The 27,297-nt window shown below is 66.7% G+C and overlaps 1 protein-coding gene and 1 non-coding gene across 2 annotated transcripts; one reads left to right on the forward strand and one right to left on the reverse strand.

Moving 5' to 3' along the window:
- Positions 1-25,571, forward strand: OSBPL5 (oxysterol binding protein like 5). Its single transcript, XM_056131752.1, has 22 exons — positions 1-82; positions 9,797-9,947; positions 10,703-10,785; positions 12,763-12,843; positions 12,987-13,088; positions 14,267-14,470; positions 14,957-15,041; positions 17,383-17,557; positions 17,719-17,923; positions 18,919-19,103; positions 19,279-19,360; positions 20,922-21,020; positions 21,200-21,296; positions 21,577-21,675; positions 22,439-22,536; positions 22,614-22,703; positions 22,984-23,114; positions 23,200-23,355; positions 23,444-23,570; positions 24,326-24,443; positions 24,622-24,724; positions 25,439-25,571. The coding sequence occupies exons 2-22, from the start codon at positions 9,818-9,820 to the stop codon at positions 25,569-25,571; spliced, it is 2,583 nt and encodes an 860-aa protein (XP_055987727.1). The 5' UTR covers positions 1-82; positions 9,797-9,817.
- On the reverse strand, positions 12,315-12,439 carry LOC130040086 (small nucleolar RNA SNORA27). Its single transcript, XR_008794983.1, has one exon. It is a non-coding gene; the product is annotated as a small nucleolar RNA SNORA27 (small nucleolar RNA).
- Positions 25,572-27,297: the final 1,726 nt, after the last annotated feature.

Consider the following 27,297-nt stretch of genomic DNA (forward strand, 5'->3'; position numbering starts at 1 on the left):
CCCGCCCCTCCCGCGCCGCGGCGGGCTCGTCCTCTGGCATTTCCTGCGGCCCGGCCGCCGCCAGCGCAGCCCGGAGCTCGCGGTAGGAGCGCGGCGGGCCGGGGCGCGGCGGGGCGGGCGCGCGGGGCGGAGTCCGGAGGGGACCGAGGGCCCCGCGGGCCGCAGGCTGCGGGGATGGGGCAGCCCCGCGCCGCAGTCATCACCCCCGCCTGGACCCGAGCCCGGGAAGCGGGGCGGCGGGGGGCGCGGGGAGCCTGGGAGACCCGGAGGACCTGGGGACGCGGGGATCGCGGGGGGCGAGGGGCCCAGGGGGAACCGGGAGCGCGGGGGACCTGGGGGGCGCCGGGGAACCTGGGGACGCGGGGATCGCGGGGGGCGAGGGGCACAGAGGGGGACGGGGAGTACGAGGGACCTGGGGTCGCGGGGGACCTGGAGACGCGGGGATCCCGGAGACGCGGTGCGGGGCACGGGGGGCCGGGGGCGTGGGGGGCGCGGGTGCGGGTGCGGGTGCGGCCGGGCGCGGGGAGCGTCCGCAGAGCGCGCGCCGCTGGGGCTTGGCGAGAGCAGCCGGGGAGGGGGGACAGGTGACCCCCAGGACCCGGCGTGCGTCGCCCGGCTGCGGGCGTGCAGGTGTGCTGGGCGGCCGCGGGCCGCTGCCCACGCCCTGTCCGGCACGGCTGGGGCCCTCCAGAGGGATCCAGGTGACCCCGGACTTGAGTGGCCGGTGGGGGCTCCTCCTCCCTCTCCCCAGGCCCTTCTCCGCCCCCTGGGCCGGCAGCCCACGCTGACCAGCCCGCCCCCTGTCCGCCCTGGACATCCCACCAGCTTGCCCCCTGGTCTACACGGCAGTTGTGTGCGTGCCCACCAGCTGCCCGGGTTTCAAGGTGACTTTTACTGGCAGATCCGGGTGTCCCCCTGGGACCACCCCCTGCCCAGGGGCAGCGCTGGGCATCGCGGGGACATGGCTTCCGCTCCCTGACCGTGTTCCTCAGGGAGTCTGGGTCCCAGAGGGTGGAGTCCCCGCTGCAGCCCTGTGGCTGGTGTGGCCGCCGACCGGCTCCATCCCATTGTCTGCTCCCACGTGCCGGGAGCAGCCGGCTGCCAGCGAGGGAGCGGGCAGTGCCGTGTCTGCCACCAGCTGTGTCTGGGAAAGGTGGCAACGCAGACGGGCCAGGCCAGGCCTGGGACCCGGGGCCTCCTCTGGGGACGCTGCCCAGCAGCCCGGAGCTGCCCTGCCCGGAGTGCCCGGATCCTCCTTCCTGCGTCTTCACACTTGCCCGTGGCACTCCTGAAATCTCCCAGACGCCGCCTGAGCCAGAGAATGATCTGGTGACTCCCGGGGGGAAGGGAAGGAGAGTCTGCGACAGGCCAGAGTGTGGACAGGTGGGCGTCTGCGACAGGCGTGTGTGGACGGGAGGGGTGTCTGCGGTCGCTGTGTTTGGGGTACTCGCGCCTACCGTCGATTCCACACCTCGGCACGTGAGTGCATACAGAAACGTATGCACACACACACACTGGGACATAGACACACATTTACACATACAGACGTGCTCATAGACACGCACCTGTGTGCACATACGTGGTCGCTCATGTGCACAAGTACACACAGATGTGCACACATGCACACACATTCACATATGTACATGTGTGTACTCATGTGTACATGGCACACACATGCACGGGTACGTATCCACATGGGTGCACATACATGTACACATTGCGTATATACATGTACGTACACACATATGCATCTACATACACATGTGTGCCCATGTACGCGTGTGTGATTGTGCAGGGGCACATATATGTGTATGCATGTGTGTTGTGTGTACATGATACCTGTGCGTGTGTGTGCAAAGGTACACACATGGTTAGTGCAGGCGTGCATGTAAACTTATACATGTCCATGCCTATTTGTGTACACAGGACACACATATATACACACATGTACAAATAAAAGCATGCATACACATAAGGGGAGGACAGATGTACGTGTGCATTGTACACACACATACCTACACGTATACAAATACACTCACATATGCACACAGCACACAGACAGGTGCACTGCACACACGTACGCATGGGGCAGCTTGTGCACACTTGTTGTGCACACATTGCAACTTGTGCTCTCAGGCGCATACGTGGACTCTCCGTTTCCGCACACCCGGAACATGCCTGCGTGGGCTGCCTGCTCCAGCCCCTGTGTCCAGGGCCAGAGTCTGTGCACGCCTGGGCGAGCAGACCCAGCTCGGCCTCCCCCGGTGCGAAGCGTCCGTTGGTCTCCGGGTGCCAGGGTGCCATGTTCCTGCCATCAGCGCGGCTGGCAGTGGCAGGTCCCACGTGGGCTGGGGCTGGCGAAAGCTCGGGGGACACTGAGAAGGAACTTCGGTGGGGGAGGGCGGCACAGTGCCTCTCGCTTGGGTGCTGCTGGGGCCCCTGGTGGCTGTGGCTGGTTTGGGTTTGGGTTTGGGGTGCTCAGGCCACACTCCCAGCTCTGCCCTCTGGAAGCATTCCTGGCTCTGCACTCAGGGATCACTCCCGGCAGGTTGGGGACTTGTGAGTCAGGTGTCTGGCCCATTGTCCTGTGGCTCCCACGTAGGCCACTGACCCCCAAGCCCGCCCGGGCATGAGGGGCATGAGGCCAAGGTTGGCAGTGGCCAAACAGAGACCTGACCTTGGAGTGGCGTCCTGTGAACATGTCACCGAGACGCTGGCCCAGCAGGTGGCTGGGGAGCAGCCCCCCAAAGGAGGACAGCCTGGAAGCCCCTCTGCAGTCTCCGAGGAGGGACCCCGCGGAGACGGGGGGCAGGCACATCCGGGGAGCAGCCGCTGGGCCCAGCCTGTCGAGGCGACCCCCATGCGCCCCACCCATAGGAAGCAGAGTGCCCGGGCAGGGCCTGTTCATGCCCCGGGAGGAAGCCCGGCTCCCCCACACCCACAAGGAATCTGCCGGGCCCAGCACTGCACCCCGCCCGAGACCACTGCCCAGGCCTGCCGCTGAGGCTCAGATGCCCCCAGTGCCCCGTGCCCGCCTCCGCTCAGGCGCCCCCACACCCCACATTTAAAAACAAAGCGTTCTCTCCATGCCCGGGGCCAAGGGGCCCCTTGGCGTCGCCCCGGCCGGCCAAGCCTCAGGCCTCTCAGAAAGGGCAGGAACCTCGGGCCAGCCCGGCAGCGGGCAGCGACACCCGTGGGGTCCTGGCGCCCGTGGCTGTGTGAACTTGGGTTGGAGGCCGTGGCTGTGCCAGAGCCACACATGCCCGGTGGGTGGGAGCTGAGGCGTGCTGGGTGGGTGGGCGCCCCCGTCCCGAGCATGGCATGGGAGGGAGTGGGGGAGGGGCCAGCTGGGGCCGTGGCCACACCACCAGGTTCCCCGGGCTGGGACACGGCCACGGGGACAGGGCCTGAGGGTGGGCAGGACCGGGAGACCCCCACACAGTCTGGCACTGGTGGTGTCCTGGGCCCCAGTCCAGCTCTGGAGGGGCTTCCAGCCCGGCAACCTGCCCCTCCAGCCCCATTCACGTGTGTGCGCATGGTGCCTGTGTGCATGTGTGCGCACGTGTGTTCATGCGTGTACTTGTGTGTGCCTCTTCCCTTAGGCGGGTCTCCCCGACCCTGGGTGGGGGGTCTGACCCGGGGGGCATACGTGGTTTGACCAGAGCCCAGGGGAGCCCTGCAGCTGGCCTGGAGCTCCCGGTGCAGGCAGAGTGGGGTCTGGCGGCCAGGCTGGACAGTCCTCCTGGGCTCGGGGTCAGGAATGAGAGAAACACCCCCACCCTCCGTGCTGTAGACTTCATTCCCACCTTCTAGAGGCTTCCGTGAAGGTGTTGCCCTGGCAGGGCGGGCAACTGGCCCGCAGCGGCCTGGCTGGGCCTCACCTGCCCATGCGGGCATCCAGCCCCTTCCGCCCCCGTCACTCCCAGATTGGCGTGCACACGCGTGTGCATTGCCCCCGCCGCGTTATGAACACACGTGTATTACCCCCAGCCCCCTGGCGTGAGCATGCGTGGGTGTCTGGGCCGTCAGCTCCTCTCAAGCACAGCTCAGGGCTGTCCCTGCCTAGGGCCACAGCAGCCACGCCCGGTTCCCTTCACTGTCGCTGCCCCCTAAGGGCTGCGGGGGCCGCAGGTCCCCACTGAGGGTCTGTCCGGCCCCACTTAATGCTGTGGGGGCTTGGGGGGACCCTTCCTGCTGTGGGGCTCAGAAACACAGGGTCTGGGATCTGCGCGTGGGATACCAGCAAGCAGAGGCCAGCCAGACTCACCCCACCCACCCCGGCTGGTGGGGTGGCAGCCTTGGGGCCCTGCCATCATGGGAAGCTACCTCCTCCAGGAAGCCCTCCTGTGATGCTCAGCCTGGAGCCCCCCATCTCCTTACACCCCACAAGGAGATTTTGCCCCTTTGGTCCATCCTGGTGAAGCCAAACGCCTGATAAGGAGGCTGTCGCTGAGGGGCGCGGCAGGGGGCAGCTGGGCTTGGGGGCCCAGGAAACCAGCCCTCACACCTCAGCCCACTTCCTGGGCGGTCCCCCAGGCAGGTCAGGCAGGAGCCTGGCCCAGGGCCAGCATGGCCCTACCCAGCTGACCGCTGTGGCCGCTGCCAGCCTCCAGGGTCTGACAGAGCCTGTTTCCTGACCCAGCAGGCAGGGCGGGGTGCGGTCGACTGGGTGGGGACGCCCAGAACTTTCCGGAAGTCAAGGCGCCCACATCACCCCTGGGATGACGGGCGCTGGTGGGGCTGCAGCTCTGTGAGACCCCAGGCCGATGCCCCCCCACCGTAGAGCTGGGCCCCGGGTCGGGGGTCACAGTGCTGGAGGCGGGCACAGGATAGCTGGGGCGGCAGGCACATGAGTCGGGTCCCTCCCTGGGCCCCTTCCTGGCCCGCAGGAAGGTCTGGACGGAACCCAGGGCCCCAGGTGAGCGAGTTGGGGCAGTTTCCTCCCGGCGGGTCGGGCTCCAGGCTGGGTCCCAAGAAGGGGAGCTGCCCGTGGGGTCAGCGTCAGGGGCGCTGCAGGGGTCCGGCTCGGAGCCAGGTCGCACGTGGTGAAGACGCCTGCATGGCACACAGCCGACCCATGGGACACCCCCAGCACCGCAGAGTCCCCCCAGCACCTCCGGGAGTGACCCCTGAGCACTGCCACGTGAGACCCAAAGACCAAGAAGAAAATAGAACGGAAGGACCTGAGCGGCAGCGAGGGTGGGGGCAGGGAGGGGTTTGCCTCACACCCCAGGTGGCCCCCTAGCTGGCCAGGAGCCATCCCTCAGCACCCCCAGGTGTGTCCCAAAAACGAAAGAAAAAATCTAACGGGGCCACTTTGACCCCAGGAAGCCGGGGCCTGTCCCCCCTGCCCAGTCCTCAGGCTTGCGCCTGCTGGACTTCCCAGGGGGCCATGGGGCTGGGCTCATGGATTACCCACACACCCCCCGCACCCCAGAACAAGCTTCTGAAAAACCAGAACAGTGTGTCTGTGGCCGTTCCAGAACCTTCCCGGCCTGCCTCCACCTCCACCACAGACTCCATGGCTGTTACGGGCCAGGGCTCTGGACCCTGGGGGTGGACACACTCCCCGGCCTGAGCTTCAGGGGCTGGCACCGGCCTTGGTCCAGGCCCAGCGCTCCCAGCCCAGGGAGGCGCACGTGTGCCCGCGGGTGGGGGGGAGGGGTGACGGTCTGGGCAGAGGGGATGCCTCGAGCACCCCCGACTCCCCATGGGGTCAGCAGTGACCCTGCAGGCTTGTACTGGACCCCGGGAGGGAGCAGGACAGGTGGGACCTCGTCAGGGCTGCGCTTCTGCCTGTCCTGCGAGCCCTCACCCCCGGGGGCACGTTCAGGGCAGCAGGGCCTGGCCAGGGAGTGTCCCCCGAGTGTTCCGGGCGTGGGACTGAGGCCAGCCCACAGCAGAGGGGGGACGTGCGTGACGCCGGGGGCCAGACCCGCCTCTGTGTCGGGGGTGGACGCAGAGGCCAGTGCCGGTCATGAGTGACCCCAACCGTCCGCTCCCTAGTCGGGAGCGCCCGACAGGGACATGAGGGGGACACTCTTCCAGTTGGACACGCCAGGACCCTTCCCCACGGCCGGGGCCTTCCTGGGTCGGGGATGGGGGGGCTGTCAGGGCACCGCAGAGGAGGGGTGGGCGGGGCAGCTGACCGCGGCACCCGAGACTAGCACCAGCCACCGCGCCAGCACCTGGGCCGGCTGAGTCAGCCTCAAACACTCAGGCTGGGCGCCACCCGTGCCCCTGCGCAGGGCCGGACGCTTCCTGTCCCCGCCTCCCGCCAGCCCCCTGTGGCCCTGGCCCAGGAGTAGGGGGGCTGGTGACTGGCCCCCTGGGAGGGACCTGGGTGGCTTTCTCAAAGAGGACGAGGTTCACTCCCAGGCTGGTGGGGTGGCAGCCTTGGGGCCCTGCCGTCCACGGGATCCGAGCGTGGCTCTCCGCTGCCTGCCGTACCCGGGTCCTGCCTCCCCGCCCGCACACACTGAGGGTGCTCAGGGAGGCTCATCTTTGAGCTCTGCTGTTTGGGTTGTTTTTTTGGGGGGAGCCACACCCGGCAATACTCAGGGCTCACTCCTGGCCCTGCACTCAGGGGTCACTCCCGCAGGGGACCCTAGGGGTGCCAGGGATCGAGCTCAGGCCGGCCGAGTGCAGGCCAGCACCCTCTCCACCGTGCTGTCTTTTTTTGGACCTTTTGGGCTTTTCTGAGGGGCAGATTTGGGGCTACCCCGAGCGGTGCTGGGGGCTCGTCTTGAGTCCGCTCAGGAGGGAGCCCAGGAACAGCCTGGCCGCCCTCCAGGAGGCCAGCGCCCCCTCCAGGCCGTCCTCCCAGAGGCCAGTGCCCGCCCCATGCCGCCCTCCGGCCTCCCCTGCGTGGTTTGAGTGTGGCAGCGGCCCTGCTGCTGGCCCTGCTGCTGCCCCGTGGCCAGGGCCACACCTCCCTCCCCCTTCCCGGCACAGCTGAGTCACCCAGCACAGAGGCCAGCTCAGCCCGGGTCTGCTGTGGGCCTGGACCTCACCCCACGCCTCAGGTCGCCTGAGGGGATGGGACTGGGCACACACTCGCCAGGGTCCCCCGGCGCAGGAAGGGGAGGGAGATGAGGCCAGTCTCCCATTTCCTGAGCAGGGGCTGCTGAGAGACCCCCAGAGACAGGTCCCCAAAGACAGACCCTCAGAGACAGACCCCTAGAGACAGACGCCCAGAGATAGGCCCCCAGACAGACCCCCAGAGACAGACCCCCAGAGACAGCCCCCCTGACAGACCCCCAGAGACAGACCCCCCCGAGACAGACTCCCAGACAGAACCCCGAGACAGGGCCCCCCAGACAGACCCCCAGAGACAGACCCCTAGAGACAGACTTCCAGAGACAGGCCCCCTGACAGACCCCCAGAGACAGACCCCTAGAGACAGACTTCCAGAGACAGGCCCCCCCAGACAGACCCCCAGCGCCAGACCCCCCAAATCCGGGCCCCCCAAAATCCAGACCCCCAGAGTCAGGTCCGGAGTCAGGCCGTGACTCTAGCCGGGACTTCCCTGATTCTGCCCCCCACAGTGTGCCCCCCGCACTGTGCCCGTTACTCCTGCCCTCCCCACCCGGGCTGGAGCAAGCTGGGCACTGAGGCGGGAGCTGTGCCGGGGAGCACAGGGAAAGGAGTCCACCGAGAAGAAGGGGGAGCGGAGAGGCACCCAGAACCTGCGTGTCTGTGGCCCCTCCGCCCAAAAGGGCCACAAGTCCCCGGCCTGGCAGAAGGGGGGGGTTGGGGCATTCCAGGGGCACTGGCAGCTGGGAGTGGGGGCGAGAGATTGCTGGGTGGCATAAAGGGTCTTTGTGGCCGGGAGCGCATGGGGGGCCATGCAGTGGGGGGCAGGGCCTGGGAGCACGGGCGGGGGGGGCAGCGATGCCACTGGGGGCAGGACCTGTGGGACAGAGACGCGTGTTCTGAGCCTGCTCTGGCTTCTGGGCAGGGCAGGGCCAGGGCTCCGGCCACTTGGGCTTCCCTTCCACAGCTCTAGCCCGTGGACTGCGTCGCCCAGGACTTGGGGATGTGCCCAGCTCAGCTGGCACAGCTGCAGGCGGGGGCACGGACGCATGCGTGCATGGAGGACGCAGGCACAGAGGCGCGGGTGGGTGATGCATGGACCAAGGGGTCATCGGATGGGTGAATACATGGGCCAGTGGCTTGCTGGGGGGGGCAGTGACTGGGCTAATGATGGGTGAGGGGGCGGGCGGATGGGAAGAAAGGCAGGTGGACTGGATGCGAGTGAGGACAGTCGGAGGCGGGAGGACAGCAGGGAAGGTCCCCTGTGGGCAGCAGCCAGAGAGGAACGGCTCCCCGTGACCTCCGTGCCCACCCCTCCTGTCCTGGGGGACCCTGGGCAGAGACAGCCTCAGGCTGTGAGGGGCCTTGGGGCTGCCAGGTCTGCTGGCCCCAGCGCCTCAGGAATCCCCCAGGCAGGATGACTTTGGCCTCGGGCTGGCCGGCTCTGGGGGCCGCTGCAGAACCAGGCCCAAAGCCAGTGGAGCAGAGGGCAGTGAGGGAGCTGTGCCCTGGACCCCCACGCCCGGCACAGCACACGGGAGGTGCCAGGTCGGCCAATAGAAGACCCCAAGCACCAGGGGCCCCCGCCACACCCACCCACACAGCAGGCCAGTCTGGGTGACCCCGCCCCTAGCCCCGCCCGTCCATCCAGAAGGCCAGGCTGGCTGGATGACCCCGCCCCCTAAGGCCCCGCCCACCTGCCAGTAAGCGCCCCTAGAGCCCCGCCCACCCGTCACAGAAGACCTGGCTGGGTGGCCCCGCCCATAAGGCCCCGCCCACCCATCACAGGAAGTCAGGTTGGGTAGCCCCGCCCCTAGGGCCCCGCCCACCCGTCACAGAAGGCCAGGTGGGTGGCCCTGCCCCTGAGGCCCCACCCACCCGTCACAGCAGGCCAGGCTGGGTGGCCCCGGCAGGGGCTGCTCCAGATTTGGGGCCTTTGTCCTGGTGGCTGAGCCGGAGGACACCGGTCACCAGAGAAGTAGTGGGTGGGCAGGGCCAGGGAGCGTGGTCCGGGGGCACTTATGAAGCTCCCCTCAGAAAGGAGTCAGAGCACAGGGCCAGAAGCACAGGGTGTGTGGGTGCCGACCCTGCAGGCCCTGACTGCCCACGGGCCCTCTGGCGCCATGGCCTCTTTGAAATGGACAGGGACCGCACCATCACCTGCCACCTCAGCAGCTCGGCCCTGCTTGGGGTAGGACTGAGGACAGGAGGGGGACAGCCTGGGGGAGGTAGCGGCCAGGGGCCCGTATGGGGCGTGACCCGCAGGCAGGAGGGCTGGCTCCTGGGGTGGGGAGAGGACGGGGCTGGGGCGGGCTGGGGGCTGTTTCTGCTGGCCTGGGCCTGGGCGTGGGCAGAGCCCACTGGAGCTAAGCAAGGGTGCGGGGTGCCGGGCCGGGGCTCAGGCATGGCCAGCTGGGGTCAGCGTTGGCCTCTCCCCACCCTGGGCCCATCTCACGTCGGGGACGCCTGCTGCTGGTGGCCTGCGGTCAGGGCCCCCCACCAGGCATGTCCAGTCCACAGAGCGCCCGGCCTGGGGTCCACGGGCACGCGGGGACGAGACAGGGCCTGTGCCATCACGACCCTCACTGGCCCTGAGGGGCAGAGCTGCCCCCGGTGCCCCGTGTTGCCACGTTCCCTTTGCTGAGCCAGCCCCGAGGACATCTGTGTCCATCGGGGGCCCTGCCCAGCAGCCCCATGTGACCCCCACCCCAGCAGTCCCCCCGTGTGACCCCGTGTCAGAGCCCTGTGGCCCCTTCCCCAGAAGCCCCCCGGCGGCCCGGCCATGAAGGAGGAGGCCTTCCTGCGGCGCCGCTTCTCCCTGTGCCCAGTCGCGTCCACCCCTCAGAAAGCCGAGCCGCGGAGACTCGCCCGCCACCTCCTCCTGGGCGCCGAGAATGAGCCTCTGAGTGCAGGTGAGCCGGCCGGGCGGGCGCCGCGGACTGTGCCCCCACCCAGGCCCTGCCCCGGGTCTCTCTGGGGAGCAGCTGGGTGCCCTGCAGAGGTGGGAGGAGGAACGGCCCAGCCCCTTGGGGACACCCAGTCCCAGCCCCTCGGGGACAGCCGGGTCCCAGCCCCTCGGGGACACCCGGGTCCCAGCCCCTCGGGGACAGCTGGGTCCCAGCCCCTCGGGGACAGCCGGGTCCCAGCCCCATAGGGACACCCAATCCCAGCCCCTCGGGGACACCCGGGTCCCAGCCCCTTAGGGACACCCAATCCCAGCCCCTCGGGGACACCCGGGCCCCAGCCCCTCGGGTCAGGTGGGGTCTGGCCCGGCCCGCCCTGGCACCAAGCTCCCACTGCGTCTGCCACGCAGCAGCCCCCTGGCCATCCGCCCTGGACAGTGGTTGGGCAGTGCGTGTGGGTGCAGAGACCCCATGTTACACGCGTAGGGACCCTGTGTCACCTGAAGCGGCGGTTCCAGGGTGTCCCACAGTGCCCCAGGGTGACCTCTCTGTCCCCAGGCTGCCCCCTTCATCTATGCCCGGGACCAGCCTTGGGCCCCAGTTCCTCGTGCAGGCTGGGGAGCCCAAGATGGGCTCTGGGCCCACGGTGAGGACCCCCGGCAGTGGCGCTGCTCTGGCCCCCGCCTCACCCAGCCTGGCCTTCTGTCCACCCCTGCACCCTCGGGGCACCTGTCTCCCTCCCCTCGCCCTCCCCACAGTTACAGGGAAGGACATGGAGTCCAATGGCCAGTCACTGACCAGGGACGAAGGGTTCTCAACACCGGGCTCCGCCACCACCCTGCCTCCGGTAAGAGCTTGGGGAAGGCCCCGGGGGGTGGGGGCGGTCCCAGGAAGAGGCACCCGCAGTGCAGCCCCAGGGGCTTCTGGAAGGAGGGTCCATGGGCACATGGGGGTGAGACTGGGCGGGTACTGCAGATCCAGGAGCGAGGGGCGATCAGGGAGCACCGACAAGGCACCCCTCAAGGCCTTTGCCCCTCAAGGGCTCCCCCTCCCTGCCTGGGTGATCACTGAGAGTAACCTGCCCAGTCACTGATGGGGTCCCCCCCACACCGGCCACTGTGAGCCCGAGCCCAGAGTTACAAACCACGCCCTCTCTGTCCAATTTGGGGTGGGCACCGGGCCTTGTCCTCTGTCCTTGTGTCCTCAGGAGGCTGCCGGGCGTTGCGGGGGGCCCAGCCTCCAGCATTGCCCACCCTCGCCCCCCTGCAGGAGCCCCTCCGAGATGCGCTTCCTTGTTTAAAGTCAGTTACTTACTGGGGGGCAGGGTGGGCACGCCCTGCAGTCAGGGTCACTCCTGGCCGGGCCGGGGACCCTCTGCATTGTGGGGCATCAGCCCTGGGCTGGCAGGCGCCCCCGTAAGGCCTGGAGACCACCCCGCTGAGCAGGAGAGCTCGTCTTCACTGCACCATTCCATTACGAGACTTAGAATAAAGCCGAGATAAAGACACAGTTATGGACACACGTGCTACCACGGAGGGCGGGTGTGCACGCGAACACCGCCTTACTCGGGGGCCTGGGGCTCCCCGTGGCTCTGCTCGCAAGGGAGCCCTGGCAGTGCTCGGGGCTGGCACGTGGTGGCGGGTTTGAAGCCGGGGTCTGTGGGCTGCAAGGCGAGTGCCTTAACCCCCGTACAAGCTCTTGGGCCCTTTCAGGGACTTGGTGATGCTGTGATGGTTGTCACCATGTCCCCGGCCCAGGCCCCGGGCAGCAGCTCATGCACACAGTCATGCAACCACCCCCCTGCATTTCCAGAACTTTCTCTCCCACACTGAACCTCTGGCCCAGCCAGACACTCACCCCAGCTCCCTGTCCGTCCCGAGAGTGACCCGTGGGGGCCACAGATGCATCCCAGCACCGCTGTTAGAACATCCTTGGGGCTGGAGCAATAGCACGGCAGGGAGGGTGTTTGCCTTGCATGCAGCCAACCCGGGTTTGATCCCAGCATCCCATATGGTTCCCCGAGGACCGCCAGGGGTAATTCCTGAGTGCAGAGCCGGGAGTAACCCCTGTGCATCGCCAGGTGTGACCCAAAAAGAAAAAAAAATTCTACCTCTTGAGGGCTGAGTGGGGGCTTTTTTCCCCTATTAGTCTTTCTTTCTTTCTTTTTTTTTTTTTTTTTTGCTTTTTGGGTCACACCCGGCAATAATGCACAGGGGTTACTCCTGGTTTTGCACTCAGGGATCACTCCTGGTGGTGCTCAGGGGACCATATGGGATGCTGGAAATCGAACCTGGGTCGGCTGCGTGCAAGGAAAACGCCCTACCCGCTATGCTCTTGCTCCAGTCCCTAGTCTTTTTTTTTCTCCCCCCCCCCCCACGTTGTTTCCTCTGACTGGATATAAGACAAACACCAGTTTACTTGAGTTTTCAAAGGACACTTGTGTTGCCCCATCTGAATGGCCCCTTAAGGCAAAATCCCACTGATAAACTGAGAAGAGGGAACCCGCCTCCAGGTCCTGTCCCTCAGAGCCACTGGGAGCATCCCTGGAGTGCAGACCTGCCACAGGCAAGGTCGCACTGGCCCCTCAGGAAGGCCGGAATGATAGCACAGCAGGTAGGGTGTTTGCCTTGCGCGCAGCCAACCCGAGTTCGATTCCCAGCATCTCATATGGTCCCCCGAGCACCGCCATTGGTGCATCGCCGAGTATGACCCAAAAAGCGTGACAGCCTCGCAGACAGCCAGATTGGGGATTGCCCGCCAACTCCAGTCCAGAACGTTCTCTCACCCAGCATGGCAGCACCTCCTCCCGTGTGCCTCTCTGCAGGGGGAGCACAAGCTGCACGATGGGTCTGACAAGGAGTGTGCGTTCCCCACGGCCAAGGTCACCAAGAAGGAGACGCTCAAGGTAAGCGGGCCTGGGAGGAAACTTGGGGAGAGGTGGGGGCCCGGCCCAGGGAGGGCACACAGGCCCAGAATGGGGAGGGGTGTTTGCTGGGTCTGCAGGCCCCTCCACACATCCCCCTGCCCTGACCCTGTCCCCTGGCCCAGGCACAGAAGGAGAACTACCGGCAGGAGAAGAAGCGGGCCTCAAGACAGCTGCTCAGCGCACTCACCGACCCCAGCGTGGTCATCATGGCTGACAACCTGAAGGTAGGGCCCGCCCCACCGCACCCTCACCTCAGCTGCAGACCTGCAGGGAGAGGGCGCGAGGACATGCACCCCCACGGGCTCCCCCAACCCCACCAGAGTACACAGTCCTCAGTCAAAGATGAGATGCAGGGCTGGAGCAATAGCACAGCGAGTAGGACGTTTGCCTTAAACGCGGGCAACCCAGGTTCGAGTCCCAGCATCCCATATGGTCCCCTGAGCACCGCCAGGAGTGATCCCTGAGTGCAAAGCCAGGAGTAACCCCTGTGCATTATTGCCGGGTGTGACCCAAAAAGCAAAAAAAAAAAAAAAAAAAAGATGAGATGTAGGCTGAGAGTTAAGAGCTCATCTTGCATGCCGCTGACTCTGATCCCCGTGGGGCCTCTGATCCCCACCACGAGTGATCCCTGAGCACAGAGCCAGGAGTCAGCCCTGGCCACCAGCTCTGGCCCCAAAAGCAAAGCAAAGCAAAACAAAAAAAAACATGAGCACTGTTGGATGTGGCCCAGAAAATAAGAAGGAATAAAAGAAAAAAATAAAAAGAAGAATCAGCAGTTTCAAAAGTTACCAGCCTGGGGGCTGGAGCAATAGCACAGCGGGTAGGGCGTTTGCCTTGCATGCAGCCGACCCGGGTTCGATTCCCAGCATCCCATATGGTCCCCTGAGTGCAGAGCCAGGAGTAACCCTTGTGCATCGCCAGGTGTGACCCAAAAAGCAAAAAAAAAAAAAAAAGCAAAAGTTACCAACCTGGTATGTCCCCTGTCACCCCTCCTTCCTCCCAGGACCCTGGGTCACGGTGAGTGTGGTCCTCAGCTGAAGTCTGTCCTGGGACTTCAGAATTTTTTTTTAAACAAACAATGAGGCCACGCCCCCTTTCAACCTTGGCCACGCCCGTTTCAGTCTAAAGCTCCGCCCCTCCCAGCACGAAGGACCCGCCCAGTCCAGGACCACGCCCATATCAGCCTAGACTCCGCCTCTCCCATGATGAGGCCCCACCCATCTTGGCTTGAGTCCCCGCCCGTCTCAGCCTGAAGCCCCACCCACCAGGAGGCCCCTCCCATCTCAGGCCGAGACCACGCCCAGTCAGAGGCCCCGCCCACACCCACCTGTGGCTCCGCCCCTCCCACCAGGAGGCCCATTTCCACTACAAGGCCCCACTGCCCCTTGGCTCCCTCCTGCAGATCCGTGGGACCCTGAAGAGCTGGACCAAGCTGTGGTGCGTGCTGAAGCCTGGCGTGCTGCTCATCTACAAGACCCCCAAGGTGGGCCAGTGGGTGGGCACGGTGCTGCTGCACTGCTGCGAGCTGCTCGAGCGACCCTCCAAGAAGGACGGATTCTGCTTCAAGCTCTTCCACCCCCTGGACCAGTCCGTGTGGGCCGTGAAGGTAGCGCGTCCCTGGGGGCCGCGGGGGCCGTGGGGGGCTGTGCCTGGCTGCAAGGGCCTTGCAGGGCAAGGGGCGCCCACAGGCGGGGGGGCCTTGCACTCAGCCAGCCCTGGTTTGGTCCCCTGAACCCCGCCAGGAGTGGCCCCGAGCACGAAGCCCAGATTGACCCTGGACACGGCAGCCCTGGCCCCAAACACGTTCACGAAACGTGGATTCACCTGTTTGTTCCCAGCGTCTCTGATGCTGCAGGAGCTCTGCCTGGGCCTTAAAGCGCCGTTTATTGTTTCTCTGAGACTCCGATTTTGCTGGGGGTCCTGGGGTGCGTGTTCTGGCTCAAGGCGTCCTGATTTGGGGGACCTCCACGCCGCCTGCTGGCCTCGTGTCTGCATGGACAGTGCCTGAGCGTGCAGGTCCTGGTCGGGTCTGGCCAGCAGGTTCCCACGTACCCTGGTGTCCCTGCGCCTGACCCCGCCCTGTCCTCCCCAGGGCCCCAAAGGTGAGAGTGTGGGCTCCATCACGCAGCCGCTCCCCAGCAGCTACCTGATCTTCAGGGCCGCTTCCGAGTCGGATGGTGAGTGAGCGACCCCCGCACCCAGGCATCCACGCTCCTGCCTCTCCGTGAGACGATTTCCCCAGGGCCCATGGTGGCCCTGGCTCTGGCACCGGGCTCCCGGGGCGCAGCCAGGGCAGGTACCGGGAACAGGTGTGCAAACTGAGGCACAGCCAAATTGCCCCCAAGAAAGCCAGGGCCCCCACGTGCGCTGTGCGTTGATGGGGCGCCCTCCGGTGGCCACACCGGAAAGTGCAGCTGCTCCTCTAAGGTGCTCCTGGGGTCCCCATCCCTCCTTGTGGCCCGCGAGCTCAGGGCCCCGCCACAGGCAGCCTGGTCTGATCTCTGAGTCCTGTCTTGGAGTCCAGCTGGCTTTGGTTTGGGTGACCCGAGTCCCTGTCATTCTGTCATTTCAAGCTCAGCACTGAGCTGGCAGGCCCATGTGGGCCCCAGAGTGAAGGCCGGCGTCAGGGAGCAGAAAGCAGCAAGGCCATCAGATGGGCATCAAGCGCCTGATGGGGCTGAAGGGCCAGGTCAAGAGGGAAGGGGACCCGTGACCCCCATACATACCAGGGTGGGCTTCCTGGAGGAGAAAGCCTGGAAGAAGGTCCAGGAGAGGCCTGGTGTTCGGGACACATATCCCTTGGTAGTATCCCAAAGCACCCGTGTGCAGAGCCCAGGCCCAGCTCAGTGTGGTGTCTGCATGCCGCTCCTAGGACCCCCCACCCTAGCTGTGGTGCCTACAGGGGTCACCCACGTGCACTGGGCCTCCTGGAGTCCCTGCAACCCCTCCAGCATGGTGCCCAGGGCGCCACACTCAGTGCTGGACGGAGGTGGGAAACTCGCGTCTCTGGGTCAGTGGGCACCCGGTGCTCGGCCCTGCATGGGGTGCGAAACACGAGAGCCGCTGGAGCTGCGGTTCTGCCCTCCACTTCCTGTGGGACATGCGGGCTCCGTGAGCACTGGGGGACTCCCTTTGAGACCCTGAGCTGACAGTCAGGAATGGGCTGGCCAGCGCAGCAAGTGCTTCTCCAGGTGGGCCTCACTCTGGGAATAGGAGGCCGCCCCCCACCTCCATAGGAGCAGGCTCGGTGGTCTCTGTGGGGCGGGACCAGAACCCTGGTGTGGGCGGGGTCATATTCCGGTGGGTGGGGCTATAATCCAGTGTGGGCGGGGACAAAGTCCCGGTGTGGGGAGGAGCAGCACCCGGTAGGCAGGGGCAGAATTTGGTGGGCGGGGCAGAGTCCCTGTGTGGGCGTGGTTAGAATGTTGGTGTGGGCGGGGCAGAAGAAGGTGGGCGGGGCTAGAACCCAGTGGGTGGGGTAGAATCTCGTGGGCGGGGCCAGAGTCCTGGTGTGGGCATGGCCAGAATGTTGGGGTGGGCGGGGCTAGAACCCGGTGGGTGGGGTAGAATCTCGTGGGCAGGGCCAGAGTCCCGGTGTGGGCGGGGCCAGAATGTTGGTGTGGGCGGGGCAGAAGAAGGTGGGCGGGGCTAGAGCCCAGTAGGTGGCGTAGAATATCGTGGGCGGGGCCAGAGTCCTGGTGTGGGCATGGCCAGAATGTTGGTGTGGGCGGGGCAGAAGAAGGTGGGCGGGGCTAGAACCCAGTAGGTGGAGTAGAATATCGTGGGCGGGGCCAGAGTCCTGGTGTGGGCATGGCCAGAATGTTGGGGTGGGCGGGGCTAGAACCCGGTGGGTGGGGTAGAATCTCGTGGGCAGGGCCAGAGTCCCTGTGTGGGCGTGGTTAGAATGCTGGTGTGGGCGGGGCAGAAGAAGGTGGGCGGGGCTAGAACCCAGTGGGTGGGGTAGAATCTCGTGGGCGGGGCCAGAGTCCTGGTGTGGGCATGGCCAGAATGTTGGGGTGGGCGGGGCTAGAACCCGGTGGGTGGGGTAGAATCTCGTGGGCAGGGCCAGAGTCCCGGTGTGGGCGTGGCCAGAATGTTGGTGTGGGCGGGGCTAGAACCCAGTGGGTGGGGTAGAATCTCGTGGGCGGGGCCAGAGTCCTGGTGTGGGCATGGCCAGAATGTTGGGGTGGGCGGGGCTAGAACCCGGTGGGTGGGGTAGAATCTCGTGGGCAGGGCCAGAGTCCCGGTGTGGGCGTGGCCAGAATGTTGGTGTGGGCGGGGCAGAAGAAGGTGGGCGGGGCTAGAACCCAATCGGTGGAGTAGAATCTCGTGGGCGGGGACAGAGTCCCGGTGTGGGCGGGCCGAGCCCGGTGGGTGGGGCTAGAATCCCAGTGGGGCGGGGCCAGATCCCAGGGTGTGGGAGGGCGGAGACTGAGGGTCGGTCCGGGTCCGGCTCCCTCGGAGGCAGCTCAGGACCGAAGCTTGCCAGGTCCTGAGCCGGGCCCCGTGTCCCCGCAGGCCGCTGCTGGCTGGACGCCCTGGAGCTGGCCCTGCGCTGCTCCAGCCTCCTGCACCTCAGCGCCAGCCGGCAGAGCCGGGACGGGGAGCCCGGGTCCTCGCCGGACGCCTCCCCGACCTCGCTCTGCGGGCTGCCCGCCTCCGCCTCCATCCACGCCGACCAGGACCTGTTCGCGTGAGCGGGCCCGGGGTGCTGCGGGGGACGGGCTGGGGTCTCCCAGCATGGCAGCCCCGACCTCCAGGCCCGTCTGTCCATCCGGGCCGAGGGGTGCATGCAGAAGGAGGCCGGGGGACAGGGGCAGGGGCTTCAGCGACCCACGTCCCCACGCCCCGCAGGACGAACGGTTCGTCCCTGGACAACGACGCCTTTTCCGACAAGTCGGAGCGAGAGAACGCGGAGGAGTCGGACCTGGACACCGAGACCCCTGACAGCCGCTGCCCGAAGACCGAGACCGAGAGCAGAAGTGACCAGGTGGACCCGCCGGGGGGCGCTGTGTGCATGGGGACCACGTACGTGGAGCAGGCGGAGGAGCTCCAGGAGGTGCGCCCCGGCAGCCTTTGGGGGTCCACACTGCCCGGGCTGGGAGTCAGGAAGCTGTTGGGGGGCAGGGTGTGGCAGGAAGGCCCTGCTGGGGACGGGGAGCAGGGCTCTGGAAGCACCCCAAAGTCACTGCCAGGATGTGGGGTCCCTCCGGAGAAGGATCCGGTGGGAACTCAGGGGGCAGGACTGTGGGGGTCTCAGAGTCAGGATACCTGGAGAGGGGCCGCAGGTGGGAGTCTGGGCCCAGCACCTCAGTCCTGGGCTGCACACAGGAGTGCTCAGAGAGAGGCCCAGGAAAACAGCGCGTGGCGAAGTCGGGTCAGGGTCTCAGAGGAGTCGCCATGGACGGGGAGGAAGACAGGGTGACCCCGAACCGGCCATCACCAGCTGGCCCCCTCCAGGCTCCCTGTCCCTGAGCTGTCCTGCGGGGCAGGGCAGGCCCAACCTCCCCTCTGCTGCCCCCACCGAGAACACTGTTCATCTCCACCTCGGGGCTCCATTGGGGGGCAGGGGGGCGGGGTGCGTTCTGAGCCCACTTCCTTTTTTTTTTTTCCTGCTTTTTGGGTCACACCCAGCAATGCTCAGGGGTTACTCCTGGCTTTGCACTCAGGAATTGCTCCTGGCAGTGCTTGGGGGACCATATGGGATACCAGGGATCGAACCCGGGTCAGCCACATGCAAGACAGACACCCTAGCCGCTGGGCTTTCGCTCCGGCCCCCTGAGCTCACTTCCTGCCGGGTCCATCCACACCCCAGGCATGAGGCCGGGGGTCACAGAGAGCCCTCCGCCCCGCGTCCTGACAGCAGGAAGATGGGGTTCCCCGGGAGGGCCCGGCCCTTCCTGCAGCTCTGTGGCTCCCTCTGGTGGACAGGGGCTGACAACATGCCCGGGTGAACAGGGGTCAGGGCAGCGCGACTGGGGGTCACTTTGGAAGCCGCGGGGGCAGGGCCCCGATGGGAGGGTACCTGAGTCATCCCGGTCCCCCGCCCCGCAGCCGGTCCCCGACAGCCAGGTGGAGGCGGTGTCGGAGGAGAGCAAGAGCTTCCTGTGGCTGTTGCTGCGACAGCTGCGTCCGGGCATGGACCTGTCGCGTGTGGCGCTGCCCACCTTCGTGCTGGAGCCCCGCTCCTTCCTCTCCCGGCTGGCCGACCACTACCACCACGCCGACCTGCTGTCCCGGTGAGCTGGGGTGCGCCGGGGAGCCCAGGCGGCGAAAGTTGGGGTGCCCTGGCCCCGGAGGTTTCCGGAGCACGTCCCGGGGGCCCCCCTCTCCAGCGCCGGCACCCCTGTGGCCCGAGCCCTGTGCCCTTGGCGGGGAGCGGGGGTCCCGGCCAGCAGCCGCGTCTCCCCCCAGGGCCGCCCAGGAAGAGAAGCCGTACAGCCGTCTCAAGCACGTTCTGCGCTGGTACCTGTCCGGCTTCTACAAGAAGCCCAAGGTGAGGCACAGGGAGCCCCCTCCCCATCCGGGGCCAGCCCCTCCCCACGTCGCCTCCACCTGCCCCTTCCCCCGACCCTGAGGGGCCTGGAAACCTTCCCTGAGCACCCCATGAGCCCCCACAGCCCATCACAGGCCTCTCTGGTCTGGAACCCCACATCCCCCCCATCCCTGCCCCAGACCCCACCATGGAGCCCTGGAACCACAAGGCTGGCTCTACCTTTCCATGGTGCAGACAGGGAAACTGAGGCCCAGGTAGGCAGAAGCCCAGCCCCAGAGTCACAGGGCAGTTCTCCTGACCCGCTCTGGGGCTCCTCGTGCAGTGTCCCCACTGCTCACCTTTGACAAGTCAGGCGCGCACACACTTAGTCATGCTGGGTCTGCGGGCTGACCCAGCAGAGGAGGCAGTCCAGAGGACTTCTCGGAGGACGTGGCTGCATCCCAAGGGCCGTGGGGACAGGACAGGAGGTGCAGGAGCAGCTCAGGGACAGACCCGCGAGCAAGGGGGCAGAGGGGAAGGCAGCATCTGCAGAAGCAGCTCAGGACCCCAGTGGGTGTCCCTCGGGAGCCCACGCTGCACTGCAGGCTCCAGGGCGAGCCAACAGGCACAGACAGCTGAAGGCAGAAGGGAAGGGGATAGGACGGGGAAGGTGTCCCCTGCCATGGAGACGGGGGCCACTGGGACGACAGAGGGGACGCGGAAAGGATGGAGCAGGAGAGCAGGAAAGAGGGTCAGGGTCATCCTTAGACGGTCCTCGGGGCCGAGTCCAGGGCGTGGAGCCCGTCAGGGCCTCATCCTCGGAACCCAGAGAGAAGTAGGCTGCTCCTCCTGTGAGCTGGTGTGCGCCCAAAGCGTGAGACGCGCTTCCCGGGGATGCGGCAACCACCGGTGTGGGGGGGGGGGCCTCTGCGGAGCAAGCTCTCCTCCCAGGGGCGTGGCCTGTCCTTCCTATCTCCTCCCAGAGGCGTGGCCTAGCCCGTCAGTCTCCTCCCAGGGGCGTGGCCTATTCTTCCAGTCTCCTCCCGGGGGTGGGGCCTGTCCTTTCTGTCTCCTCCCAGGGGCGTGGCCTGTTCTTCCAGTCTCCTCCCAGGGAGGGGTGGGGCCTGTTCTTTCTGTCTCCTCTCCCAGGGGCGTGGCCTGTCCTTCCCATCTCCTCCCAGGGGCGTGGCCTAGCCTTCCAGTCTCCTCCCAGGGGCGGGGCCTGTCCTTTCTGTCTCCTCCCAGGGGCGTGGCCTGATCTTCCAGTCTCCTCCCAGGGAGGGGTGGGGCCTGTTCTTTCTGTCTCCTCTCCCAGGGGCGTGGCCTGTCCTTCCCATCTCCTCCCAGGGGCGTGGCCTAGCCTTCCAGTCTCCTCCCAGGGGCGGGGCCTGTCCTTCCTGTCTCCTCTCGGGGGCGGGGCCTGTCCCTCCTGCCTGCTCCCAGGGGCGGGGCCTCTCCTTCCTTTGTCCTCCTGGGGCGAGACCGTCCCACCTGACTGCCCCTCCTTGCTCCCTAGCCCACTCTCCTCCCCAGGGGCCCCAGGCCCCCATTTCCTCACAGCTCTTTTGCCCGCTGCTTGCAGGGGATCAAGAAGCCCTACAACCCGATCCTGGGGGAGACCTTCCGCTGCTGCTGGTTCCACCCCCAGACCAACAGTCACACCTTCTACATCGCTGAGCAGGCAAGGGCGGGCAGGGCCAGGCTGGGCTGGGCCGGGCTGTTCTGGGTGGCCCAGGGTTGACTCAGTCCTCTCTCAGCCTGAGACTCACGACCGGCCTCCCAGGACAGCAGGGATGGGTGGGGCTCCTGTCCACTGCGGGGTTTCCCACGCGTGGCCACTCAGGCCCTCTGTGCCCACAGGTGTCCCACCACCCACCCGTATCCGCCTTCCACGTCAGTAACCGCAAGGACGGCTTCTGCCTCAGCGGCAGCGTCACTGCCAAGTCCCGGTTCTACGGTGAGGGGCTCTGGGGGTCCCTGGGGTGAGGGCTCAGCTTGGCTGCACATCCCTCCCGTCCCAGCCGCTCAGGGTCTCCGTGGGGACTGAAGGCTGGCCCCTCTGTGAGGGGAGGACCAGGACTACCCCCGCATCCTACCCTGCTTGGCCCAGAGAGGTCCAGACCCCGCCTGCAGTCACCCAGCTAGGGGGGGGGATGCCCAGCTCCCCTCAAGTAAAGGCGCCCAGGGGAGCCTTGGGGGGCGCCCACGGGTGCTGATGGCCACCGCCCTCCCTGCAGGGAACTCTCTGTCGGCAGTGCTAGACGGCAAGGCCACGCTCAGGTTCCTGCAGCGGGCAGAGGAATACACGCTGACCATGCCCTACGCCCACTGCCGAGGTGAGCGCCCCCCCCCCCCCCCCGCCCCGCTAGTCAGGGCCCTGGCCTTTGCTTCTCTGTCCCCTTGCCCCTCTCTGCTGCCCCGGTGGGTGCCCGCCCTGCTGCAGCCCGGCCGGCTGACCAGAGCTCACCGGCTGACCGGAACCCAGGGCTCTGGCCTGCCCCAGGGCCGCCCACTCAAGGTCCTGTGTCCCACCCGCACCCCCTGCAAGCCCAGGTTTCCTCCCAGGAGGAATGTCGGGGGCATGGGGGCCAGCAAGGGTCAGTGTCTCTCTCTAGGGCTTTCTGGTGAGTTGACCATGAAGCTCCCTTTTCCATGATGGGAACCGTCACTTCTGGGCCTGATCCCCATTCTAGTGGGCGGAAGCTTCTCAAGCACTCACACCCCCCCCACACACACACACCCTCTCTCCTTTAGGGAGAGGGTGCTCAGAGGCCTGACCACAGGCCAGGAGTGCACTGGGTCAAGGAACTCAGCACCACATACGCCCCCAGGCACTGCCCAGTGTGACCAAAACCCCCAGAACTATTAGAAAAATCAGAGGGGGCAGAAGAACTAGCCCAGTGGAGAGCACTTCGGACCCAGCTCACCCGGGCCGTCCCCAGCACCAGGGTGGGCCCCCGGGAGTGACACCCTGTAGACATATGAGTTAATAGAAATCAAAGGACGTGGCCAGCCCAGGCTGCCGGCCGGTCAGCGTGCAGGGGTGGGGCTCCCAGGGAGGGTCCACGGGGCAGTGGCTCAGCGTGGCCCCTGTCCCAGGCATCCTGTACGGCACGCTGAGCCTGGAGCTGGGCGGCCACGTCACCGTGGAGTGTCAGCAGACGCGCCTGCGGGCCGACCTGGAGTTCAAGCTGAAGGTACCGCGCACACGCCCTGGCCGGGCCTGGGGGTCCCTCCGAAGGGGAGCCCCTCCACGCTCTGCCCTCGCCCACAGCCTTTCTTCGGGAGCAGTGCCAACATCAACCAGATCGTGGGCACCATCCGGTCAGGGGATGAGGTCCTGGCGCGGCTCACGGGACACTGGGTAGGGACAGGGGCGCTGACTGTGGACACTGGGGGACTGGGGGGGGGGGGCTCTGGCCATGGGCACAGGGAGGGTGCTGACCATGGGTGCTGGGGAGGGGGCAATGACTGGGGATGCTGGCAGGGGCTCTGGTCATGGGCGCAGAGAGGGCCACTGGCCGTGGATGCTGGGGAGGCGGCCCTGACCGTGGGCTCTGAGGAGGGCCACTGACCGGAGGCACTGGGAGGACCTCTCACCCTGGATGCTGGGAGGGCGCTAACCGTGGCGCTGCCTGCCCCAGGACCGAGACGTGTTCATCCGGGAGGAGGGCCGGGGCGCGGAGCTCTTCTGGAGCCCCAGCGAGGGGCAGCGGCGGCGGCTGACACGGCGCGTGGTGGTGCCCGAGGAGCAGACGGAGCTGGAGTCCGAGAGGTGAGGCCAGCAGGATGCTGTCCCACCGCGGGTGGACGGCGGGGCTGCAGGTGGTCCAGCTCACACCCCCTCCCCCCCCCCGCAGGCTGTGGCAGCACGTGACCAGGGCCATCTGCGAGGGTGACCAGCTGCGCGCGGCGCGGGAGAAGCTGTCGCTGGAGGAGGCGCAGAGGCGGCCCCGGGCGCCCAGGCTCTTCCAGCTGGACCCCGCCACCCGCGAGTGGCGCTACCAGCACGAGAAGTGAGTGAGTGGGGACCCGGGGGCACGCGCGGGGGTGGGGTGGGGGAACGTTCCCCCCCCAGCCTCAGCCCGTGCTCTCTGCCCGCAGCTACCGGCCCTGGGACCCCCGCAAGGATGTGGCCCAGTTTGAACGCGACGGGGCACTGCACACGCTGCAGCGGGGGACCCCGGCCCACCAGGGACGCACCCCGGCCAGCCCTGGCCGCCGGCACAAGGTCAGCACTGGGCCCGCCACCAGCTTCCGCCCAGGGAGACACTTAGGCTGCAGATTCGGGCACCAGCCCTGCGCTGTGCTTCCTCGGACCCACACCTCCGCTGCCCCCAACCCTGCTGCCCGGGTGGGGGCCCCCAATATGGCAACCCCCACACGGGATGCCCCAAGGCCGAGCATTGCCAGGAGCTGCCCTAGGGCGTTGGCACGCTCTTTCCTTCTACAGATGAGAAAAATGAGGTTCAGGGCTCCCCGGGGACCAGCCCAGGTAGGAAGAGGCAGAGTCTACCCTGGAGAGGGCTGAGGGGGGCAGGAGGAAAGAGGGGAGCAGGGAAGGGGGAGGGGAGGAGGGAGGGAGAGGAAGGGAGGAGAAGGGGGCCGAGGGGAGGGAAAGAAGAAGGGGAGGGAGGAGAGAGGAGGGGAGCAGGGAAGGGGGAGGGGAGGAGGAAAGTGGAAATGGGGCGGAGGAGGTGAGCTGGGGCCTCCCGGGTCAGGAACCCCAGGGTCCGGGACCAGCGTGGCGAGAACGTCCTCATGGGTACCACCAGCAGGTGTACCCTCCACACTCACACAGTATCCCCCACGCCGCCCAGGGACAGGGCCTCAGAGCTCACGGCCACCATGGGCAGGACGCAGAAGGACCCGGGGCGGGCTGTGATCGCGGCCACTGCAGGCTGGGGAGCTGAGCCCCGGGCACTGCCCCCCGGAGCGGCCTGCGGCGCAGCTGTCCCCCAGCCCAGCGACCTCCCTCTCTCGCAGAGAACCAGCTCGGAGCAGCGGCTCCGCAAGGTCAGTGACCAGCCCTCGGGCCACAGCCAGGGGACGGACAGCAGCATGTCCACGCCTGAGTCGGACGAGGGCAGCGACTTCACTCAAGGTGAGCCCCGTGGGCCGGCTGGGTGGTGCCAGAGGCCCCGTCCCCACCGCGAGGGACAGGCCGTGGACTTGGGACGCCCCCCTGGCTGTCTTGCCCGTAAGACTTTGCAGTGGGGGGAGCCTGGACCCCCCCACACACACTTTCTGACGGCTGGCCTGTGCCCCCCCGCCCGCCCCAGGTGGCCCGAGCCCATGTCCACGGTGTAGGAAGGAGACGCGGCAGCTACAGGTGTTGCATGAGGCTGTCCTGTCCATGCAGGAGACCCAGCAGGAGCTGCAGAGGTGGGTCCTGTGCACGGGTCTCCACGGGTAGAGCCCCACAGATCCCCGTGGGTAGATCCCCTCAGATCCCCACAGGTAGATCCCCTCAGATGGGTCCCCATGAGTAGATCCCCACAGATCCCCATGGGTAGCTCCCCATGGGTGGGTCCCCACAAGTAGATCCCCTCAGATGGGTCCCCATGGGTACATCCCCACGACCTTCATAGGTAGGGCCCCACAGGTGGGTCCCTATTGGTAGAGCCCCACAAATCCCCACGGGTAGATCCCCACTGGTGGGTCCCTATGGGTAGAGCCCTACAGATCGCCACGGGTAGATCCCCACAGAGGGGCTCCATGGGGAGGCCCCCGGGCAGATCCACACTGGTTAGTCCGGTTCAGGCCTCCTGGGTGAGGCCCGAGCGATAGGACAGTGGGGAGGGCGTTTGCCTGGCATGTGCCTTACCCGGGTTCGATCCCCGGCATCCCTTACATTCCCCTGAGCGGCGCTAGGAGGAATTCCGGAGCGCAGAGCCAGGAATCACCCCTGAGTATGGTCGGGGATGCCCACTCCCCCACAAAAATAAATCAGGCTGCCGGGTCCTGGGGACGTGGGGCAGGCGGCTAGCTGGCGCTGGGCTGGCATCCTGGCGGCAGAGGGCCCGGGGTCAGGAGGGGGGAGAGCCGGGGAGGGGGTGGGCGGGTGGGCACCCGGCGAGCCCCTGTCTGTGGCTGCAGGCACCTGGCCTTCATGCTGAGCTGCCTGCGGCAGCCGAGCCCCGCGCCTGCCCTCCTGCACAGCGCGCGCTCCTGGATCCTGCTCTGCGTCCTCCTGGCCTGCCAGCTGCTGCTCACCTACCTGCTCAAGTAGGGCCCACGGCCACCCCCTCCCCGGCACCCGCACTTTCAGCCGCCCGTGGAGGCAGCGACCCGGCCACGGCGGCACCGGGGCCCCCACGGCCCCTCCTCGGACAGGGAGACGCATGGCCCCTGCAGACCCTGTCCCCGCGCGGCCTTAATGCTAAAGCCAAATGACAGTGACGTGGTTGGTGTCCCCAGCGCCTCCTTCACAGCCCCCGTCCCAGGGCGGCCTCTGAGCACGGCTACGAGACACCGGCAGCTGTCAGGGCCCCTGAGCCGGCTGCCGAGGCTCCGGGCCGCTGGTGTGCTCAGAGCTGGGGATCACCTGAGAGAGCCCCGTCTCCCCCAGCCCGGGGGTGCGGTGGGGCTGGGTGGCCGGGTCCAGGCCAGGGTCACCCTCCACTCGGCGCCCCCCACCCCCGCCTGGGCCTTCCAGTTTTACACTTTTGTAATAAACGCGATCACGGTATTGTAGGCAGCTGCACGCCGCGTCTCAGCTCTGTCCCCGTGTCCTGGGCTGGTGTGCGTGTGGGCCTGTGTGTATGTGTATGTGTGTACACACGAGAGCATGTGTGAGCATGTGCCTATGTGTGTCTGTGTGAGTGCATGAGAGTACTTGTGTGCACATGTGTAAGAGCATGTGGATGTGCATGTGTGTGTGAACACGTGTGTGCCGGTGTACGTGAGAGCACGTGTGCCTGTGTATGCAGTGAGAGCACATGTGAGCAGGTGCCTTGTGAGAGCATGTGTGTGTGTGCATGTGCACACGCGTGAGCCTCTGTTCTTGCTCTTGTTCCACCTTCTAGTCCAAGTCCATGACCCGGTTCTAGACGTAGAAATACACACACTGCAGTGACCTTGGGGGGTTCAGGAAGTGGGCGGGGGTCTGTGCCGGGGAAGGTCATGGTGGGTTGGAGAGTGTCGGTAGCTGGACATGTCCCAAAGGTCTGAACCCAGAAGCTGGGGGGTGGGGGGCAGCGGCTGCCTCAGGAGCCCCGAGACAGTGCAGGGGTGAGGCACTTGCCTTGCATGTGCCCCGAGCACTGCCAGGTATGGCCCCACCCCCCAGAAAAACTAGTGACTGATGGGGGTCGAGATTGCACAGGAGGCAGGGTGCTTGCTTTGCATGGGGAAACCTGGGTTTGATACCCGCACCCCACCTGGTCCTCAAGTCCACGGGGCGTGACCCCGAGCACAGAGCCAGGGGTGATCCCTGAGTGCCACCAGGCGTGACCCTGAACAGAGCCTGGGGTGATACCTGAGTGCCACCGGGCATGACCTCAACACAGAGCCGGGATTGAGCTCCAAGCCCCTAAGCCCTGGGCGGAGCTTTGAGCAGTGGGTCAGGCTCTCATTCCCCAGTGGGGTGGACAGTGTGTGGGGGTGCCAGAGATCAGGGTGGGAGCCCGCTGACTGTCCCTGATCGTTCCTGTCGCCGCATGGAGAGTCCCCACGAAGCCCTCCGATCCGCCACGACCCCCCCCCCCCACACACACACACAGCAGCTCAGGAGACTGAGTCTGGGGGAGCCGCTACAAAGCGCGAGCTTCCGACCTGCGACCCGCCCCGCGGTAATAGCCTAGAACAGGCGCGACACAGAGGGACGGACGTTCGGGCCGCTGCTCGGGGCACAGGTGGGTACGAGGCGGCGGCGCGGGGCTGCAGGCAGGCAGGGAGCTGGGACAAGCCTCGAGGACGCTTGGCAGGAACCCAGGCTGGGCAGTGCGGTGGGGGGG

This window comes from Sorex fumeus, unplaced genomic scaffold (assembly GCF_029834395.1).
Source record: "Sorex fumeus unplaced genomic scaffold, SorFum_2.1 ptg000093l, whole genome shotgun sequence".
Lineage (NCBI taxonomy): Eukaryota > Metazoa > Chordata > Mammalia > Eulipotyphla > Soricidae > Sorex > Sorex fumeus.